Raw genomic sequence first — 22163 nt, forward strand, 5'->3', positions numbered from 1 at the left:
CCACCATGGGACCTAGAATTGTGTGCTGATTATTCCTGCTCTCGTGTTTCCCTTGCTTGGCATTCCTTCCCAGTACTGAGAAATTACTTTCTAAGAAAGCAGAGTTCCTAAAATGACATGAAAGAGAAGGGAGATTCTTTAGGAAGAGGAAGGCAACTAGTGTGAGATGGAAACAAGGACCTGACTGATGACAGGGGCTGGAATGTGATAAACAATACTATACACATGCATAGAAGTTTCATAAGGAAATTAACACATCATTTTATACTATCAGAACACACTAATAGTGAGGGAGGGAACGCCACCTAACAGAGCCGATTGCATGGGAAAGTGAAAGAATGCATAAAGAAACTGTGGTACATTCACACTGTGGAATACTACTCAGCTATGAAAAATAAGGAAATCCTGAAACTTGCAGGCAAATGGATGGAACTGGGAATGATCATCCTGAATGAATTAACCCAGACCCAGAAAGACACACATGGTATATACTCACTTATAATTGGACACTAGCCCAACAGGGATGTCCCCTGAAAGTTTTCACTTAGCAGGAGATTGGGATAGATGCTGGGACTTCCTATGGGGACTCCAGGTGAGAGAGGTATGGGAGAGTGGGTAAACAGAAGGATCCAGAGGGTCCTAGAAACCTACAAGAAGAACATCATGAAGGGCGGATCTGGACCCAGGGGGTCAGATGAAACTACTGTACCAACCAAGTATGATGCATGCAGTAAACCTAACACCCCTACTCAGATCTAGCAAATGGACAACACATTCTCCACAGTTGTGGGTAGAGCAGGGACTGACTCTGACATGAACTCTGGTGCCCCTTATCTGACCACTTCCCCTTGCTGGGGAGGCCTGGTGGCACTCAGAGGAAGGGTAAGCAGGCTACCAGGATGAGACCTAATAGACTGTGATCATATGGTGGGGGAGGAGGGCCCCTTCTGTCACAGACCTAGGAGAGGGGAATAGGGTGAAAGAGGGAGGGAGGGGGAATGGGAAGATACAAGTTAGGGGATAACAGTTGAGAAGTAATCTGAATTAATTACTTAAATACAAAAAAGCGATGGTATTATTAGACTACTGGATACCCAAAAGACCTCAGCTTTGACAGCAGATAGCCCAGAGGAAAGTTCAGACACTTCAGCTCCATACTAAAGGAACCTTCCAGAATCTACTTCTAGGGTCTTTACACAGTCTTCTCACTGTTCTTCCTACAATAGAGACTCTAGCCAGATAAATCCTGACTTTGTAATTCTGGATGTCTCATCTCTTGGTATTTTTTTCTACATTTTATTTCAATGCTGTCTGTATCTGTAGGTTAAAGGAAGAGTCTTAAGTCAGTCTCTGATCCTTCAATTGCATCTCTGCTTAGAGAAGCACTTGGGCTTTTATCAGTCTAAGCTTGTTAATTTTTCCTTGTGCTTTGGCGCTTTGTAAAAAGTACATGCTTCTAAGTAGAGTGCATTTAATCATTCATGACATAGGCATTGATTAAGAATTTACTGTCTACTATCTCAAAGCATCTAAAACATATCGGATTCACAATAAAATATCATGGATATTTTGTTCGACAGTGGCAAGCTCCCTGATGAAATGTATCTGAAGTCAAAACAATCTCTCTTGAGAAGATGACTACATTAAAGAGTCACGTCGCAATGTTAACAAACTAGTGGTTGTCATAATGAAATTTGTATGAAAAGAAGTAGAGAAGTTAGAAGAAAATTAAGCCACACAGAAAGCTATCAAAATTATTCAGAGTGGTATAGAAGAATGGAACCAATGTTGCCTAATTCAGTTCACAGGTAGAAATATCTGTTCAACATGTAAATTCACAAGAACACATACATTAGTTAAATGAATGAACTGAAAAAATGCAGTGTCAGAATTTACTGAAATAAGAGTTACAGCACAATGCATATAGTATGCCAATAAAAAAGAATAACAGAAAAATATTTTCAAGACAGCACTTAATAGTTTTTGTGACATTTGATAAAAATCTATACGAGTTTTTTTTCCCCTTCTCTTCCCTCAGAGCAGTTTAGAAGTTGATTGATGCCTCCTTTTACATGTCTATATTTGTGTTTCTTTACTTTAGAAGCTTTCTAAAATTATATTTAGGACATCTCTAGTTATAGCAAGAAGATAAAAGGTGATTATTTATAGGCATCATATCCTTGATGGTAGGCTTGCAGAAAGAAAATGCAAACATAAATTTTAAATGCCTTTTGGAAAGACTCAGAATAAAAACATTAACATAATTTCTCAGAAACCCTGGTTTTTTTATTACCAAATTTCAATACTCCCTCCAGGCAAAGGAGCAGCTACTTCAAAGATTTATTTGATAGTGGAATGTTTGATTTTTCTTCTTTCCTTTCCAAACGTGAGTAGGCCGAGCTTTCATTCTACCATAGTGTGCAGTGATTTGAATTTTGAATAGGCTCATTACTGAGATTTTTAAAAATAATAGTTCTATTTTGGCAGACTAAAGAACTAAACCAACAGCAGCAGTAACTAAACAGAATAAATAAATTATATACCACATTCTGCAAAGCAGTCCGTTCAGACACCAGTTGCCTTGACGACAGACCAGCCACTGCTCGGTCCGGGTCTGATGCTGAAGGGGCTGGAATGTGCAGAACTCCACTTACCTGCCTGTCCACTTCTGGGAGCAGCAGCAGGAGATACTGCTGGAAATGCTGAGGGAAGGAAGCAAAGGTGTGCTTGTTTATTAACGCCCTCAGGTTAGTGTTGACGAGAATAGATCCAGGGGTTTCTATGTCAATGTCCTCAGCTTTGGTCCATTTCAAGTGTCCTGTGATAAATAAAGCAAGAGGTATGAATTTACTACAGAGTGAAGAAACATGCATATATGTACTCCCTGAACATATGTTTATTTTTATCACTTCTAAATAATTTCCAGAGAAGAAATCAGAAAATAAAACGTTTATTAGTAAGGTAGATACCTTCATTATATTTCAATCAATATTTATTTGAGTCAAATTAGCATGCAGCCATAATTTTTTAAAACCCTGTAATTATGAATATCTTGTTTGTTATTTGATTTTGCTTTTTCTGAAACAGGATCTTACACTGCAACCCAGACCCGCCTGGAGCTCACTCTGGTTCAGGAAAACGCATGGGAACTTGTGGCAATCCTCTTGCCTAGGGCTCCTGACTATGAGGTGCAAGTAATTCTAAATTGCAAATTGATCAGAGTTTTCAAAACATTTAGAAGCATAAATAAATAAAAATGTTATGTATGTTCTCTAAAACCTAATCCCAATAATAGCAACACCTTGTTAATTTAACTTTTTTGCAGCACTAGGCATTGAACACAGGGGCTTGAAGATGCTCAGCAAATACTCTCCCACTGAGCGACATCTCCTTCTACACAGTGATCTCAGTTTTAATGATGGAGATAGAAGCAATAGCAGTGTGTGTTCCCACCATGTTTCAGGCAGGGCAGTAAAGCACAGATAATTTTATAAGATTTCAATTCAAGGTGGTTTTTTTTAGAAGGATAATTTAAGAAAATACTGATAAAAATTACAGACGCAAGATCTGAGGGGGTCAATATATTTTTTTCCAGGCCATTCCATGATTCAAGACACTCTGGTGTCCAGAAGCATCTGTGTTCAGACTTCCCAACTGGAAATCACAACAAATGAACAGAATCTATCATGAGCTACTGACAGCTGATATACACAACAGTAGCAGGACAGTTGTTTGTGACTTGAGCTACCTACCATATGCTTTGACTCGGAGGCCAGTACACTGTGGTCTCTAAGCTACCTCTGGTCCAATGCCTGTTCTGCTGAATAGTTTGCCTAGAACACAATCATCCCAAGTATTTTCTAGACTGTTCTGGTCTGCTCTTTCAACAGAGGAAGAGCTGTAGCAGAAATCCAATATAGGTACTACTTATTTTCTGGTCCTTTATGGAAAACAAACAAACAAACAAACAAACAAGCAATGTGTTGATCTTTGTTTTAAATGATTAAACATGAAAGTTAAAACAAAAGGCATAAATGCAAGGAATGCTGGACAGCTGTGGATATCTGTGTTAACCAAGTCTGCAAGAAGAAGCTTCTCTGAAAAGGGTTGAGAACAGAAATAACCTATGGGTATAAAGCTGAGCATTCAGACGGCAGTATAATATGTCAATTTATTAGAATGGCAGAAGTAAGAGCCAAAGGCTTCCCAGCCACAGCAATTGACCCAAGTGACAATACCAGGTGAAAATTCTGTCTTGTGGGATGGGCTGAAAAGCTATTGGTGATTGATGGCTGTTGAAGAGAAATTTTTTTGTTTTGATTTTTTTACATGGTTGTAACCACAGATAGGCTTTCCGTGATCTCAGGGGTGGCCCTACACCTATGTGTGTACAGGTGACACTAAGTGAACTCAGCAGGTTTAAAAAGAGCAAATGACTGTGGGAAGGAAATCTAGAGGTAGTGGTGCATGCCACAAGCTAGAGGGAGTGGTTTGAATGGATTTGATCTAACTACGATACATATATTGGAATTCTCAAACAATAAATTAAAATTAAAGAAACAGGGACTGTTATGTACCATGTCAGAATGCACATCTACAGTGGTTTCAGAATGAGAAAGGAAGAAGGTTGCAGAAGGGGTGATATCTAAAATCACTGAGTGAAATATGTTTAACACAAGGGCTCGCAGCTACAGTAGAACATCAAGTTTCATAAAAGATGCGTATTCATTCCTATTTACATGTGGGTTGAAGTCTGTCCAAACATCAGAAATAAAAATTCCTTACAGTCATTTTTTTCCAAGAAATAATCTGTGCTATCTTCACAGAATCAAGAGAAAATAAAAATAAACTTACACTTTCATTAATTAGTGGCTGTGGTTTTCATATAGCCACATGCAAGGACATTTAAATATCCTAAACAGAAAGGTGAATCTGGAGAAAATCTTGTTGATAGAGCTACTACTGGTTGTTACTGACCAAGGATTTCTACTAAAGAAGGAGTAAACAAGTGCAGCCCCAATGGCGAACCAAAATCAACTAATCAAATGTGCTTCTATGTAAATACTAATTGTAGAAAATAGCACTGATGACTAACAAACATTAAATCAGTGGAAACAAATTATGTATATGAAGGATGATGCATGTGAGATGAGAACATGTACAAAACATGGGCACTGAGAATACATTTTGTTAGCACTCTCCAGGCAGCCTCAGAAGAACAGAAAAAGAACAAATTTCCAAATTAATAAGCAGAAGAAAAATATCAAAGAGCAAGCATTGAAGAAAAAGGAAGAAACACTAAAATTAAGTCTAAGAAAAATCACAACAAAATAACCAACATTTTATATTGCTGGTAAAATATGAAATGTCCAGATGTCTACTGTTTTCAAGAATAGTTAAAAATTCCCCTAGATAAGCTAAAAAAAATACTAATAATAGATTTACAACAGCAACAAAGAAACAACACAGTATCAAGATAGACAAGATAGAGCTCGTGTAGGAAATGTTACTGAGCATGAAATTGACCATCCAGCCCATGTGTAAAAACTAATGACCTGAGCTGCTGAATACACAGGCCATCCATACACGACAAAGCTGAGAGAAACAGGAAAATAAATTGTCTTTATAGTAGTACACGAAGTATCAACAAATGTGGCTAAAAACACACATATCACATTATAAAGATAATTTAAAAACACAGAAAGCTTTCATAAACCAATACCTATACTCATGCAGTTAATTGAACACGGGGAGCTGCACTAAGTATTAGCTACAGGCATGTGCTATTTGTCACTACAGGAATAGAAGGAAACTACACCACAACTGGCTAGTGAGTCTCAACAAACACTGAACTAGCATCATAAAACCACATCTCTCTGTCCAAAGGAAAGGAGTTAAATCAAGACTCACAACACAGTGCCAGGAAACCTTCAATCCTCCCCACAGCTGCTATGTGTTGGCTAGTCCAAGGAGTCCACAGTGCTTCAAAAGTCAAAGAGAAACAATTCCAGTATTTATAAAATGCTACTCAATTTATTTGAAAACTAAATCGCCTATTTTAGAATGAGAGAGAAGAAAGCTTGAACATTCACAAGTTAAGAACCAAGTAATTAATTTAATTAATCAAATCAATCATTGAATAAAAACCCAATGAAGAGTTAATCATGTTTTAAAAAAATGAGTAGAGATCCCTGAGGTAGAAAAAAACAATGCTGGCTATCAATATGAAAAGGTGATATTTTTAAAATTAAGCTAATGAAGTTAGAAATTTCTGAGAAGAAACTTCAAACATAAATAGTAATAAAAAATGAGAACATGGCTCTAGACACAGGATGGTTTAATGGACAAATGTAATTAAAAGCAGACCTTTATATGGACAATTTTGAATTTTTGACAATACTGTTAAATAAAGATAAGCTGATTTTATTGTATGCACATATTTATATGTGGGAGAGAGTAGGCATGTATGTGGGTGTGCATTCACATGCATGCACATTTGTGGAGAGTTAGAGTTGACACAGGATGTATTTCTTAATTACTCTCCACCTGCCGAGGCTAGGGAGTCAGCAGTGAGCCCCACAGACCCTTCTGGGAACTGGGATTACAAATGTATGCTTTCATGGCATGAGTGCTGGAGATCAGACTCTCATCCTCAGGCTGGTTTAGGAAGTACTTTATCTACTTACCCAAATCCCCAAGCCCTAGTCTATTTTAAGTTTATAAATTTCCTGTTAACTTTAACTTTAAGATAGAAAATAGGCTTCTTCTCACATACATACAACATACATACATACATACATACATACATACATACAATAAACCAAATATAAATAGCTTAATAATTCATTAAATGGAGTGTAGGTAAATTTATCTTTATCCTGTACACTCTTAATGAAAGGGCAAGAGGAGGAAGAAGGGGAGGAGGAGGAGGAGGAGGAGCCGCCACCCACAGTGGCACACAGTCATTTATGACTAAACCAAATAAAGACGTATGTCCAAACCGTCCATCTAAGCAAAACTCTGTTTTATAATTCTGAAGAAAAGACAGAACAGATTAACTAAATTTGCTCTTACAGAGAATGTTTAATTCCATTTTAATTATCCTCACACATGTACTCTTAATTGGCTTAAGAATAATCCAATTATATATGATTGTCTTATCTCATTAAAGCTGGCACTGCACATCTCCCTACAGTGCCCACAGAAGGAAAAGTATGAAGTCACTTTGGTGTCTAATTCGCAGATGCTTAGCCTAGAGGGCTATGGCTGCAGAGGCAGGCAGAGAGGACAGGAGAAGCCAGAGAAAGACTGCACTAGAGGGTCCGTTGCATGATAAAAAATCAGGGGCATGTGTCCTGCCAAGGCCCTGGTAATCAACCCTCTGTTTTAATGTACCCAGAGAGTCTTGTAGTCACATCCTACGTGGACACACGCATTTGTGTATTTGGTTTAGTAATAAATGCCTGTGTGCCACCCCTTCCACCTCCTGCCCTTTCATTAAGAGAGTTCAGGACAAACTTAAAGAAGGAGTGTGCTGGCTTAAAGACTCATATTTCTTGATGGGGTCATGCACAAGCAATAAGTGTCAAATGCACCAAGGAAGAGAAAGATCCAGAGGGAAGAAACACACACACACACACACACACACACACACACACACACACACACACACACACACACTCAGAATCAATTCACTCATACACCATGTCTAAAGAAACCCCAAAACAGAGCTCTGAGGAGAAAGGTAGATTTTCCAGGTCTGTAGCTACAGGGAAAACACTATAACAGGGGATAAAAGTATAGTAAAAAAAACCCAAATCAACAACGCCTATACAAATGATCGGCGTGGCTAACCGAACACGGAGAGGTGGATCCAGTAAACAAAGAAGTGGGTCTTAAGAGGCACGGGCCTCGTAACCAAACCTGTGGTAGTCAGTTCCCAGCACTGAACTTAGGCCACCCGGCTTGGCAACAGCCATTTTTATCTGCTCAACCACCCTGTTGGCCCAGCTTTTCACAGTTCCCAGACTGGAGCGCGACAGACAGACCTTAAGGTGGTGGTTAACAATTCCTCCCTCCCTCCCTCCCTCCCTCCCTCCCCCCTCCCTCCTTCCCTCCCTTCACCTCATCCCTCTTTCTAGGCTATGTCTAATTGATAATCACTCCAAGAGGAAACCTCAGTTCTCTCCAACAGAGACTCACTGGGAATACAAACCACCCTTGAGGCCAGGCACCCAGCCAAGGAGTAGATGACTAATAAAAAACAAACTCACTGGCAGTATCTTTGTCTCATAAGGGTTTGATATGTCATTTTAAAAAAAATCTTTCGGGTCCCTTGCACATATATTACGGCTTCTGGTTTTATACTTTTAGGGGATTCCTGTATGTAAGAACATGTGTGTCTCTGCTTTCACATGTATTTCTTGTGCTTTTTCTTTGGCTCTTTTTCTTCTGTTTTTTTTTCCTCTATTACAATTTGTTGCTGTTTTATTTTATTTTATTGTTATTTTTTAAATGCCCGCTTGTTTCATAAGGAGAGACAGAAAGGGTATGGGTTCTGATGGAAGGGGAGATGGGAGAAAGGGCGGGGAAATTGGGGAAAGGAAAAAAACATAATCAGGATATATTGTATGAAAAATATCTATTTTCAATAAAATAAAAAATGCTCTGTTTCTTATTTATTGTGAAATTAATTAAACTTAGTACTTTTAATTAAAATAGAGTCCTGGTATATATAATCTCTGGAAAAATAGATAATATTAAATAATGCCAAATGATCATCAAGAAACACTGAGGCTATTTTGAATGAAGTGTAGAATTATTATCCAGTTTTCATTTTTATTTTTCTGCATAAATTTATTTTTAAAAATATGGAACATTTTCTAAAACCAGCAGAATTTTAAGTCTTTGTTACAAGAACATTAAACAACAACAACAAAAAATAATGTTGGCCTGAATCCCAGAAGTTGGGCTCAATGAGGACATTATTAAAACTCCCTCAGAGACATCCATTAAAAGCTTGGGCTTGTTTAGCAAGCAGTTTTAAACTCCTACTGTGTGACTGAGTAGGGTGGAACAATTAAACACTGGTTTAGGTCAGTGACCCTAAATTTCAAGTCACTTATATTTTAGCTAGGGGGAAAGATATGCAACGTTAAAAAAAAAAAAAAAACCCACACACACAAAGGAGAAGGGAAAAACCAATGCGGAAGCTAGGCCAACGGAAGCATATTCCACAGAATGTGCGTAGATGGGTGTGATTTCATCTCCTGCCACCCAGAGAGAATTGTGTGACAGTGACCACTACTGATCCAGCTTTACAAACTGCAATGGTGAAACCCTGCTGTGATACCTGCTGTGAGTCCTAGGAGTGGGGGGGGGGGCGTGCATGTGCAGACAGAAGGGTGGCTCTGTTTCTGCTAGTTCAGCTGTGAACTCAAAACTCCGCTGAAAATAGTTTATTAATTAAAAGAATTACAAGAGTAGCCACAGAATCATGTACTACGTAGGGACTTTATTTAGTGGGCCCAAAGGCTGTGAGCTGATGCAGTCCAGTTGTTATCTCAGAAAACTCACAGGAGAGGCTAGGAATGAGTTTGTCCATCGCTGAGATGGGGGAGAGGACATCAAAATAACCACGCAGGCAAGAAGAGCAGGCCACACTGCTCATCCGGTGACCTCATGAGGTGGTGATTTCGTACCCAGCATGGACTCTCACAGTCCTTATCAAGCAAGGCCCACAACAATGAAGCAGCTCCTGCTGATATTGATAACATTTAGCTCTCAGTATATCCGATATTGATAACATTTAGCTCTCAGTATATCGGAATTCTGCTCTCTACCATGGTTCATTTAGAAATACAAGAGGAATCAACACAATGTTGTTTTGTCTTGACGATATCATCATCACCAGGAAAAAAAACTAGCTTGAACTTAATGGCAACCTTATTTTTTTTCAGATGCACTGACTTATACCATCCTCAGTCGGAGACTGTACAGAGAAATACCCAGAGTTTCCACATGGAACCTACACCAAAAACCAAAGGCATGAAACAAGAAAGCTGCATCAACAGTAGTGGGGCTGCATGACGGGCACAAGGCTCCCTGAGCCCCCTAAGACAATGGAGGGCTGTCAATGCCCATCTCTACTGCTTACTGCTGGCATTATGATGCCATTCTGGACTCCCCAAGCCTCTCTCAGGGAAGGTGGACATATGATGTGACACCCAAGCCTGTAGTGAGTCCTTTACTACAGAGTTCTCAGAGATGCGTATTTGGCTAATTCATTAGTTTCCAAGAAAAATGTATACCTGTATCTTGTACAGGGTGGGTATCGTTCCCTTCTAAAGAATAAGTAATTACAAAAGAACCAGAGGATGCACATGGAGGATAATTAGATGTGACTTTTATCCCACCAAAGGAATCTGGCCATGACAATGAAAATTCAGGCTTATATTATGAGATACAATTTTGACTTTACTTTGTTTCAGCATCACTGCTTTAAACTAGAAGAAACGTATGGCATATACTCTAATTTAGAATGGTTTTTTTTTAGCACATAAGAACTTGTATACTGCTACCCCTGTGCATCTGAATCAGGTGGGCAAAAGGAATAAGCGTGGTGCTCCCAGGTGGCTAGGCCATGGGAGGAGTGGGGTGGGAGAATGGAGAAATATTCCTTCCTTCCATCTGACCTCCACTTGCATCTCATAGCTTGTGTGCACTTACTCACTACTACCCAACAAATAAATAGATATAAGGAAAAGTTAAAAATATATTTTTAATATCTGAATGATTTGGTTTGCCTGAAGATGGTTAGACTTAGGGTTCTTTCGCCCACATCTCCTCATTTTTCATTTATGCTATTGGTGTATACTAGAAGGTTAGTGAGCACTGCCAACTTACCAGTGTATACACTTACACATGGACTCATAAAGAATGCTCTTTTCTGAAGACATCAAATCACTCAGGGGGATCCGTCATTTATCTTGACCCACTTACTAACACGTTCAGTTGACATATTCACTCATTCATTTATTCAATATTCTCTCGTCAAACACCAAACAGAGGGTGTAGAAAGAATGGTGAGGATGGGCAGGATGACCTCCATTGTCAGTGACCCAAAAGCACCATGGCAAGGTGAGCACCAAATATCCTGACTCTATTAGGATACTGTAAAAAGTCACTACCTGGACTGGCAAAATGGCTCAGCAGGTCATGATGCTTGACAACATTCCTGAAGGCCTAAGTTCAACCTCTTGGGACCACATGGTGGAAGACAACCAACTAGCGGAAGTTGTCCTCTGACTTCCATATGCATGTCACGCGTGTGTACACCTACCTACCACCATCCAGGTTTTTTTTTAATTTTAAATAACTATAATAAAAATACTGAAAAACATTTTAAGATGTGAATGAGATGGCTTGCCTGAAGATAACTAGTCTGAAGTTTCTTCCCTCCACGTCGTCTCCCCATTTTTTTCATTTATTCTGTTGGCTGGCGTACATTAGAAGGGTAGTGAGCACTGAAACTTCATTTGCACAAAATAGGCCACTCTGTTCATCTGTTTGCTACCTTAGTCAGTCAAGGCTCCTTTCAATCTCCACTGGCTGTAGGTGTTTGACAGGTTTCTACTTTAACAGGCTTATTTTATCTCCCACTAATTTTTCTTTTGTTTGAGAGAGGTTTGGCCATGAGACCTTAGACCTACTGGCTCTCCTTCCACATGCAACTAAAGTGCCTGCACTTAACACTTAGGCAGACTCTTCAAATGCTATAGAATGAGGCTATTCCCCAGTGACAATGACAGCCATTGGATGCAGGGTAGATGATCCGCCATTCAAAGTCTGTCTGAAATGAATGGTTCAGATTGAAGATTCACATGCATTAGCCTGGCTCTTAGCTGTGATATTTCCGAGGAGACTTCTTAACCTCCTGGGTCTCAGATTGGTTTCTTTCAAGTGTAAAACAGAACTCATTTTATTCAATAATACTAAAGACTTGGGTGAAACTGACATTATATCAAAATTTAGTCAGATGAGCTCAAATAGGAGGCCACATAAGGCTACTTGAGGCCCAGGATAGCTTCCAGTGCAGCCCAACATGAAATCAGAAAGTCACTGAAAATATTATGATTATTTTTGTACCATGAGTATGTAGTTCTCAAGTCTAAACTTTTAAACTTTGCAGAAGGCAATGTCCCATCCCAGCGTTAAAAGGTTGACACACCTGGCCAACCAGTCCACTAGCCATGGACTAGGGCTCTCTACATACCTCCTAGAAAACAGCATCATTACTTCTACAACTTTGTCTTTGTATGCAGCAAAAACCATCTAAGACACAACTCCAGCACAAGGTTGAACATGTGTGCTGGCCAGCGGTTGTGCAGGATTGCCTAAAAGAACCTCATGTTACCCTGTCTTTCAGTGATTCTCAGAGTGAATCAACAACAGTAATAGAATAAACCCAAAGCAATTCTGATTCTCTCTAATTCAGTATGGACTTCAAGGTGACAACTGTATCACGTGAGATCTTGACAGAAAAAAATCAAGGTCAGGAACTTCTGAAAACACAGCAGGACCAAAACCAGGCATGCCAAAGGAGAGAGTTCATGACCTTGAAGCTAGACACTGTCTTTGTATGTCATTTACTTTACTGAAGTTGTAGTGGATTATTAATTAATCACTTCATTAATTTTGAGATAATGTCTTACCATGAACTGGATGGCCTTGGCTGGCCTCAACTCACAAAGATCTGCCAGCTTCTGCTTAGTTAGTACTGGAATCAAAGTCATTCACCACCAGACCCAGCTTTGTTGCTTTGTGAGAAGGTCTAGCCATGAATGGCTAGGTTTTCACTTAGACTCAAAGTCCTGGCAAAGCTCCAGCCTCGGCCTCCAGAGTTCTAGGATTACAGAAGTGTACCAGCATGCTTGGATGCAACACTCTTTTTAATTAAATGCCACTGATCTTCAAATCATACCTGGGTTGGTCATGAGAATGACCAAATACATATGTGTGTGTAGATGTGGCTCAGATGTCCTTCTGCACATGTCATTCAGAATTTCTCATTTTCAGAAGTGATTTAAAATTCTCAGACTCAGATGGGAAAAACTATCAGTGTGTATGTATGCACGGTGATGGCATAACACACAGAGACACATTTGGGGTTATAGAGAATAACTATAAAAGCCTTAGAAATTATGGAAAATAGATATCCATGTCATGTTAAAGACAAATTAAAAATTGCGACTCCTTTCCCATAAATCTTTTATCTGAGAGTCCACCAGTTATGTTCCAATACTTTTAAGTGAAAGTGTGTCCCAATATTTAACAAAATTTCTAGCATACAGTTAGGCAATAAATAAAACTACCAAAACCAATCGGTCAACCCGTTAACATCTGGCTAAATTTAACAAAAAGAAAATCTATGCAAATAAAGAGTCCTACATTGCTAAGTTCAGGTCACTATGTTAATGGTTTCTACTGACTCCTGTAGCAGATAAGAAGTGATGGGGCTGCACACACACACACACACACACACACACACACACACACACACACACACATACACACTCACACGAGGGTATGCATGCACATGTGTGCATGTGGAGGCCAGAGGCAGACATGTAGTGTCTTCTCTGAATGTTCTTCACCTCAACTCTTGGGGACAAGGTTTCTCCCTGCTTACTGACTGGCTAGATTGGATGACGAACAAGTTTCTAATCTGCCTGTCTCTATTCCTACTTCCCATGAGTGCTAGCATTATAGACATGCAAGACCAGGACCAGCCCTCACACAGCCACCGGAAATCTACACTCACATCTTTATCCTTTTGTGGCAGACCCTTAATCCACTGAGATACTTGAGCACTGCACCCAGCTCTTAGATATCCTAAACCTCTAGATTATGTCATCATTGTATTTATTCATAGGTGAAGTCAGTGCAGCCAGGTCCCCAAGCAAGGTGTGTGTGTTTGCGGAGCAGGGGTCAGGGGAGTACAGTAACCAGCCCACGTTTGTCTTAACTCTCATATTTCTGTACACTACAAAATCCACAGACCTTTGGCTAGTGTCTCCCAAGCCTCTCAGAGATTGTACACTCTTTTTGTTTTATAGACAGGTACCACTGAATATTTCAACCATCTCAAACAAAAGTCAAGTCAACACATTCCCCAGTTCACTGCATTCTTCCATAGAGCTTCATTTTCCCACATTCTAGAATATTCCAACAAAGGGGGCCATAATATAATACTGCACACCAGATAGAACGCAGGCAAAGACTTGAATAGACATTTCACTTCAATTTTGCTCTTTATCCTCTACTTTATTCAATATCATCACATTCTATTATAAGTTTGAGACTCAACTGCGACTAAGATGCTTCCCAATTTAGCATTTTTTTTTGTTTTTGTTTAGATAATTTCGGTTTCCTTGTTTAACCTCAAAGAAAGTTCTGCTTTTTAAAGACGCACATCTCTAGAGTGTGGCCTGGTACTCACCTAACCCGGACTTCTTTAAGCGCTTTAAGTGCTGATTCGTTTGTTTTCCAGGGGGAGATTTTTGCCCCTGTTTCATTTCTTTATCTGAACTGTCTGCTTCCCCATTCTTAGACTCGGATCCTAAAAAAGGAAATAGTTATTATGCCATTATCTTCCCCTCCTTGTCCTTGACGAGAAACATCTAAAATTGTTTTTAAAAAACCACAGATATAATCTCCTTCTTCTTTTCCTGAGTTAATATACTACCTTACCCACAATCTGATTCCCCTATTGGATATGAAGAGAAAAGGCCAATAAATCAATCAACCTGGACAAAAAGCAAGAGCAGATGGCCTCATAGCAGAGTTTGACATGCATTCACTGATCAAATAGCTTTTAGATAAAAGAGTAGGATCTTCTGTAAAAATACATGAATAAGCCTCAATACTACAGTGCCATTTAGAGATCATATGGGGGAGGGGAAGAGAGGGAGAGAGAGGGGGAGAGAGAGAGAGAGAGAGAGAGAGAGAGAGAGAGAGAGAGAGAGAGGAAAAAGACCAGACCTTAATTGATAGTTTTAAGCTGAAGCAGGAACAGAAAATGCAAACACTAATCCATACTGAATTCAGCAGCTCACAGTGAGAGGAGGTAAATTAGAAGAGCAGGCCAGGGCTTCCCGGAGGTGAGAAGAATGTTGCAAGAACACAAAAACCTCATAAAGGATTCTGGGCTTCTCAGCAAGCAGTGAAAAACAAATTCACACTCAGAGGAAAGAAAAAAAAAACTGCTCTCCTCAACGGTGTTACACACCAGCATGTGGCCCAGAACTCAAGTTCAACATTCAAGAGAAAGCTAAATCAAGGATAGAGAAGCCACCAGCATCTGTGCCCACTTCCTCACAGCTACTGGCATTAACTAGTTAAGTCATTTGATGACGAATGGGCTTGTGCCTTTAAAATACAACAATTGGGAGGTACTCTGCACTTTTAAACAATGATAGACTCAAAGAGAGGAAGGCACATATAATACATATATACATACTAAACCTAGGTATATGTGTATAAAACTGAACCTCACATGAAAGTATCTTTTTCAATTTCAGAAGAGAAAAAAAAAATCAAGCCTTCTCTCTCTCTCCGTGAGGATTCTCCTCCGGGAAGGAACTGGCCAAGCATACAATATTTTAGCTCTTTACCTGAAGGCGAATCCGACTGCTCGTCAGACACCTTTAATGGTGTCAAGACAACACGAGGGACTGTCTTGTTCACCATCATCGAGACTCCATTTCTTCTCTTCTGCTGCTGCCTCAAAGCCTATAAAACAGGATAATAAAATATAGCATAAAAATGTATCCACAGTGATTGCTGGTGATTGAATTACATGATCCACTTGCTATCTTCAATTCCACAGAGCCCCTGATCTGTCAGGATTCTTGGCCATCACCTTTGTCCATTTTTTTCCTCAAAAGCATAAAATTGAGCTTTGGCAAAAGGGGTTTGAGCTGAGACCATTTTCAGTCTCATTCTGATAACAAACACCACGAAATGGTTTATTCTACCTTAGCAGAGTGGCTTGAATGCCGGTGGAACCTGATACTAGGGCTCCCAGGTAAAAGAAATGTAAAATAAATGTTTCAAAACCAGGATAAAAATATATGTGTCTGCACTTCTTTCGCAGGTGCTTCGTCTCCAGTGCGCTGCTCAGTCAGTCAGTTAACACCGGGTGTCATCAGTATGTACGGCATGTACGAACTACTGTATTGATGCATTCACTCAGCCGTGGGGAGCGCTGCACAAAATCACCGAACATGGCAGGAATCATTTATTTCTGTGAAGGGAATCAGTCCTAATCTTGGAAAGCTTGCAGCCCTTGGCTTCTGTCTGCTTGACTTTGGTATTAACCTTCAGAACACGAACATGACGGGGTTTGGGCAAATCCAAGGGAAAAAAATAGATAGTAGAATAAATCTCTTCAAATGGGAATGCTTTGTGTTTCATAAATGAATCCGACATGGTGATGATAATATAATAAAAGGCATTTTAAAGTTTTGAAATACAGTTTTATCTAGCGGATCACTTTATGCAGAAAATTACCTGTAGTAAAAAGGGTTTTAAGCACACGGAACAGGAAGAGCTATTAAAACCTGAAGCCGCAGGAATCCTGAATTCCTCAAAAGGTTAAAAGGCTGGCCATGGACTGTCTCACCCTCTTAATTCCTGGATTCTGTGCAATTTCCACTAATTTTACAATGTCTCAGTTGTATGATTAATGGGCTTTGAGCAACAGTTGTCGCAATCTCTGGAAATACTGCCTTGACTGTATATTCCTTGGCTGTCAAAACCAATGTGAGTTTATTTACACAGGGTATGAGCTGTCTGTTTGACTTGTTGGCCACAAGATTTAGAAATCACTTAATTATAGAAATGAAAAGCTAAACCTCACTTAGAGGAGAGATGGCAAATTCAGATGAGATTTAAAGCCACGTGACAGAAGGAAGAGTTGGAGAATTTATTACAAACAGTACATTTACTACAGATAGCATGAGAGGATTCTTATATTTATAGAGTTTTTGTGAAGTCCCGGGCACTGTCAAGGAACCTGAGGTATAAAGATTAATAAGATGCCTTCCGTCTCACAGTTATCTGGCTGTCACTACTATAGTTAATGAGATCACATGTGCAATAAAGCATTTAAGAATTTTCTCTTTCTTAAAGCCATATATATATAATTAGACATAAATTGTGTAACAGGCTTGCATAAATCTTCCTCGTCTTTTATATAAGAACTCAAAGTACTCTATAGACATTAACTAACAATACAAGAGAATTGGGCAAAGCAGTGCTTCCAGTTATAACGGAGGCTTTCTTCGCCCGCTGTGTAAATCTCCATAAATGAAAAAAGGCAGCCAGTAAATACTGCAGTGAGTCTCTACAAGTGCATGTATCACCAATTTCAACCCTCCTGGCAAAATATTAACCTTCTTAGAATCTCTTCTCTGTCTGTGCACACACACATACACGTGTGCGTGTAAAGTTCGGAGATTTATTATGGAAAGTGTTGATTAACTGCAAAGAAGACACTAGTTAAAATGGCCTAGCCCTGTAATCAGAAAGTCAAAGATGCCATGCTTGTTTTACAACCCATGGTAAATAACAACAACAACAATAATAATAAAACATAAAAACTTTCACTAACCATGCCTGACTCGAATTGTTTGTTAGGTCTGTTTTCCTGTTTAGACCACATGCAACTTCAGGTCAGCAGCTCCACGGGGTTTTAAGAGAAGACTAAGCACAAAGATATACTAGAATTTATTTTCCATTTAATTTATAACTATTGAAATATGAATTTCCCTTAACATGAAAAATACACCCATGTCATAGATTAAGGAAATGGGATCAGGAAAAGTGGTTCTGGCGCCTGCGGGTGGGTGTGTGTGTGCGTGCGTGCACCTAAGGGTTCCCTAAATGATAGGAACTGCTTTTCCATCGTGACATTCTTGGGGACATTGTTTTATTCTCTGCCAGGGCAGTGGTAGCCATAGTCATTCACCGCGTCCAAGGTTCTAACCTCAGTGTTAGGTGCTTGGTCTTACCACACTCACTTTAGGGGTACAATACCAGTGAGGTACCTCTTCTTGTGAAGCTAGACCCTGGAATGCAAGCAGACTTTTATTGAACAACTCTACATCTACTCATTTTAAACTCAGAAGTAAGCAAAGCTAGAACCTAAATAATTAGGCAGCTAGGGAGTGCAGGGCACTCAGCAGTGCGTAAGTAGACCTTCTAGCTGGTCATATGCACAAAGTTCTACATCCGGTTGACAAGGTCAATGATTGAAGGTGCCATGGTTTGAATGAGACATGAGCCCATTCTTGAGCACCTGAATACTTGGTCAAGATCTGGTGGCACTGTCTGGGAAGGCTTGCTGAAGGAAGCGTGCCACTAGGGGCCTTGTGGTACGTCTAGTGACTTTCTTTGATAACGCTTTGGTTCAAGACATAAGCTCTCAAGCTGGAGAGATGCATCAGTGGTTAAGACCACTTGCTACTTTTTCAGGAACCTAGGTTCAATTCCCAGGATCACCATGGTGGCTCACAGGCACCTGTAACTCCAATTATTGAGTGTTTGATGCTTCTTCTGAACTCCATGGGCATCAGTCGTACAACTGGTGCACATATATACATGTAGTCAAAACATTAATATACATAATACAAAATTAAATTAAATTAAAATGTCTTTGAACAAAGTAAAAATAATTCCACACTAGCTTCAAGTTAGCTGTGCCTTTCTATGAAAGGGAAGGGAAGTTGCTGGCTGAACACGCTTTCTCTACAGAAATACACTGTGTTGTTTCCTTATAAAAAGAGAAGAAAAAAATTTTAGATAAACATTTAATTTTAGACAGAAAGCTTTCCAGATAACTCTCTTTCTCTCTTAAAAAAAAAATGGAGGGGGGGAATCATCTCCCTGTCTACCATAATGGGAGTAAATTAAATAAAGCTGAAAATCAGGAGCCTTGGTGTTGACTTGGCACATTAAACAATGAATGCTCAGTGTATCTTAATAGTGAAAAAACTCCAACAACATAACTTAAGAATGTGCAGAACACAGTAAGCCCTTTACTGAAAAATCTCAAACTATTGCAGGCAATGGATGCTAACATTAAAATAACTAGAAACACATACACAGGGAACAGCTGTCTGTGTCAGGGACCAACAGCAAGCATTGTCACTGACACACTAAATGTCACAGTTGGTGATAGGAAGCTGCGACCACCACGTAACACAGTAAAACACAAAGACTGTATCTACTCTGCCATGGTGTGAAAGGTGAAGATTCTGCAATTTCTACTGTCCTAAAAAGAACAAAAACTGAGTGAAATCAAGTCAACAGAGGCAGCATATGGCTTTGGTCACTATCTCACTGCTGCCAGCCCACAATGCATCCTTCTTTTATGTATCATTTTCTTCTGCTGATTAGGATTCCAAAATATAGTCCTGCTTAGCTTCTTTAAAAGTTCAACTAGCTTATCATTCCACAGTGTCTTAGGATCTTAACAACTAAACACCACAGCAGAAAGAGACAAGGAACCAGGTAATAATCAGTAGACAACTCTGAGAATGCTTGTACAAAACAACAAAGTTGCAAGGAAATAAAATGCTGTCCCTGGGCATGTGCCCATCACATTAACTAATGCCATGAAGATTTGAAGGTAAAAGGGACTTACATATTTGGAACAATGAAAATACTTCATCCAGTAGCCAAGGCCCTATCACTTCTATTACATTGTGATCAACAGTATCTAAGCAGAAAATTTGCTTGCTCTGGTAGCATCGTGTTCCAAAGAGCGGGGAGTTTAAACGTGAGACACTGTGTCTGGCTTTGCCTTCGAGAGCTTTGTTTTAGTTATTGTTTTTATATACTTGTGATGCAAAGGCAGCTGGCTTCTTAGGAATTTGTTTTCACCTACTTCTCTTTTATAGCTCTACTGAATCAGAACACACACACATGTACACACACACACGTACACACACACATACACACACTTTAAGAAGAGGGTTATTAACCACGGCAAAGTGAAAGTATACTCATAGAGAGCTACGAAGCATGCTAACTCAAAGAGGCACTAGCAGCACATTGGGTTCTGTACTGTGGAGTTGTTTTTAAGTTTGTATAAATATTTATGAAGCGAGTTGATATTCATAGGGATAAGGTGATTCTCTCTCCCTAGTCTTGGTAGGGCAAAATCTATTTTAGGGCATTTCATCCCATTATCCTCTTGAAAAGCCTACAAGGAAGACCTCAACCATAAGGCAAATGACATTATAATGAAGCCAGGGTCCTCTGGGGATTCGGATGGTTATATAGTGCATATGTGTGCTGATGGGGAGAAAGTCCCCTTGCACCTGGGTTTCTCATAAAGCTGGGACAACTAACTGCAGTTTCAGAGGTGTTTAACCATAGAGAGGCAAGGATGAGAACATATTTTTCATAAACTTGTAGGGGCAAACGTACTGAGTGTGTGCCGTCACTATGTGTGGGTAGTCAACCCAGGTAGTCTGTTGTTTGGGAATGGTATTCCTAGTGACCCTACCGTGTTGCCCTCCTGATATAATACTAAAACTCATGTATATAAATTCCCATGAATAGTTTCAAAACAGAGTCTGCCCAATGACATACCACACTATGGAAGGAGGGCCTAGTGATGCGGATAGAATCTAAAGCTGCAATTTTAGATTCAAATGTCATCTCTGAGAGTTACTGGCTTGATGGACTTAGACAAGTTACATTATTAACCTGGCCCTTGGTTTACTTGAAAAACAGGCATATGGCTGGGGTTGGTGATATATGTAGGACATGGAAGCAAGAGAATGAGGAGTTCTAGGCCATCCTTCGCTGCAAGCTATGTGCAAGGCCATCTTGAGCTACACGAGACCCCCTCTCAAACAATGGCAATAAGGATGAGTCATAATGTAAATATCAGTTCCTGTAAGCATCAATAAAGTGATTTAGCTGCCTTGGGTGCTATGATTATGGTTCGTGTGCACGTATCCAAACACATGAAACATATTCACACACAAAATCATGTATAGACATACATGTACATGTTTACATGTAGTAACATAAAAATTCTATCTGATCGTAGTCATTCAACTGCCCAGTGAAAATGGAAGGTGCATATTGTCTGGGGTTATAGTGTAAATGTCATATATTTGGGCAAGTTTTCAAATGCTGTCTTAAGGCATCCAGCAATTACAGGGGATGTAGGCAAAGTTGTATCCAGGAAGTTTTTCTTCCTAACATAGTGTACAATATGAATTAGTTATTAAAGGAACATTAGCATATCTAATCCATACCAAGATACATCTACTTGGTCACTAATTTGGTACTTCCTTATATGATAGAAGTTATAACAATAAGATAAACAACTCTTTGCCATGACTGAGAAGCTCACAGGACACCCTATTAAAGCCTAGTCTTAACCTATAGGCAAGCAAGATGACATTCCTCATGAACACATGGTCTAGTACAAAAAAAGGAAGAAAGAAAAAATAACTAACCACAACATAGCTAAGTCAAAGTTGTATAGCATTAATAGTTATGGAGAACTCAAATGACATGAAGTTGGAACAAAGAAAGTGAAAATCAACAGCAAACACTGCAGAGACCTGAATCTCTCTCTTCCCATCCATGGCCAGCAGGACTCAGGTTTGCACATCCTCCAGACCACACACTTTGGATGAATGCTATTTCATTTGTGATCCCATTTATGTTTCTTAAATGCCACAGCCACAAGTGTCCAATTTTGTACCCTTTGTTCTGTGCTGTTTACTATCCTTATTGCTTACATCCTATTTCCAATTTGCTGCTTGAATGGGCATTTTTCTGGGCTTGCCTACCTACTCCACCCTTTATTTCACAAATTAAAAAGTGATACCAACGCTGATCACAGTTTTGCTCTGTAGCATGTAAAGATGTTTTACAAAATTCATGAGTGGCAAGTTACCCAAAGACAATCGAGCCTGTGCTGGAAAACACTGTCAGTCCTTTTAGCATGGGTAGAAGTACCATAATTTCAGTAATTAATACAAACAATGATCAATATACTAGTACAGAATAGAAAAGACACATAATTCAAGTTTCCTTCCTGCATTTCCTTCTTTGAGGCAGAGAAGCTGAGC

At 39.5% G+C, this 22163-nt stretch overlaps 1 protein-coding gene across 2 annotated transcripts in view; it reads right to left on the reverse strand.

Moving 5' to 3' along the window:
* ASXL3 (ASXL transcriptional regulator 3) overlaps window positions 1-22163 on the reverse strand; it is a 182225-nt gene that overhangs the window by 73532 nt on the left and 86530 nt on the right. For both annotated transcript variants that reach the window (XM_084780434.1, XM_084780433.1), the window contains 3 exons: window positions 15675-15792; window positions 14501-14620; window positions 2655-2818 (listed from right to left, as the gene is read on the reverse strand). In XM_084780434.1, coding sequence (XP_084636560.1) covers window positions 2655-2818; window positions 14501-14620; window positions 15675-15792 — 402 coding nt within the window. The remainder of the gene's footprint in view (window positions 1-2654; window positions 2819-14500; window positions 14621-15674; window positions 15793-22163) is intronic.

This window comes from Acomys minous (genome assembly GCF_964271855.1).
Source record: "Acomys minous genome assembly, chromosome: 4".
Lineage (NCBI taxonomy): Eukaryota > Metazoa > Chordata > Mammalia > Rodentia > Muridae > Acomys > Acomys minous.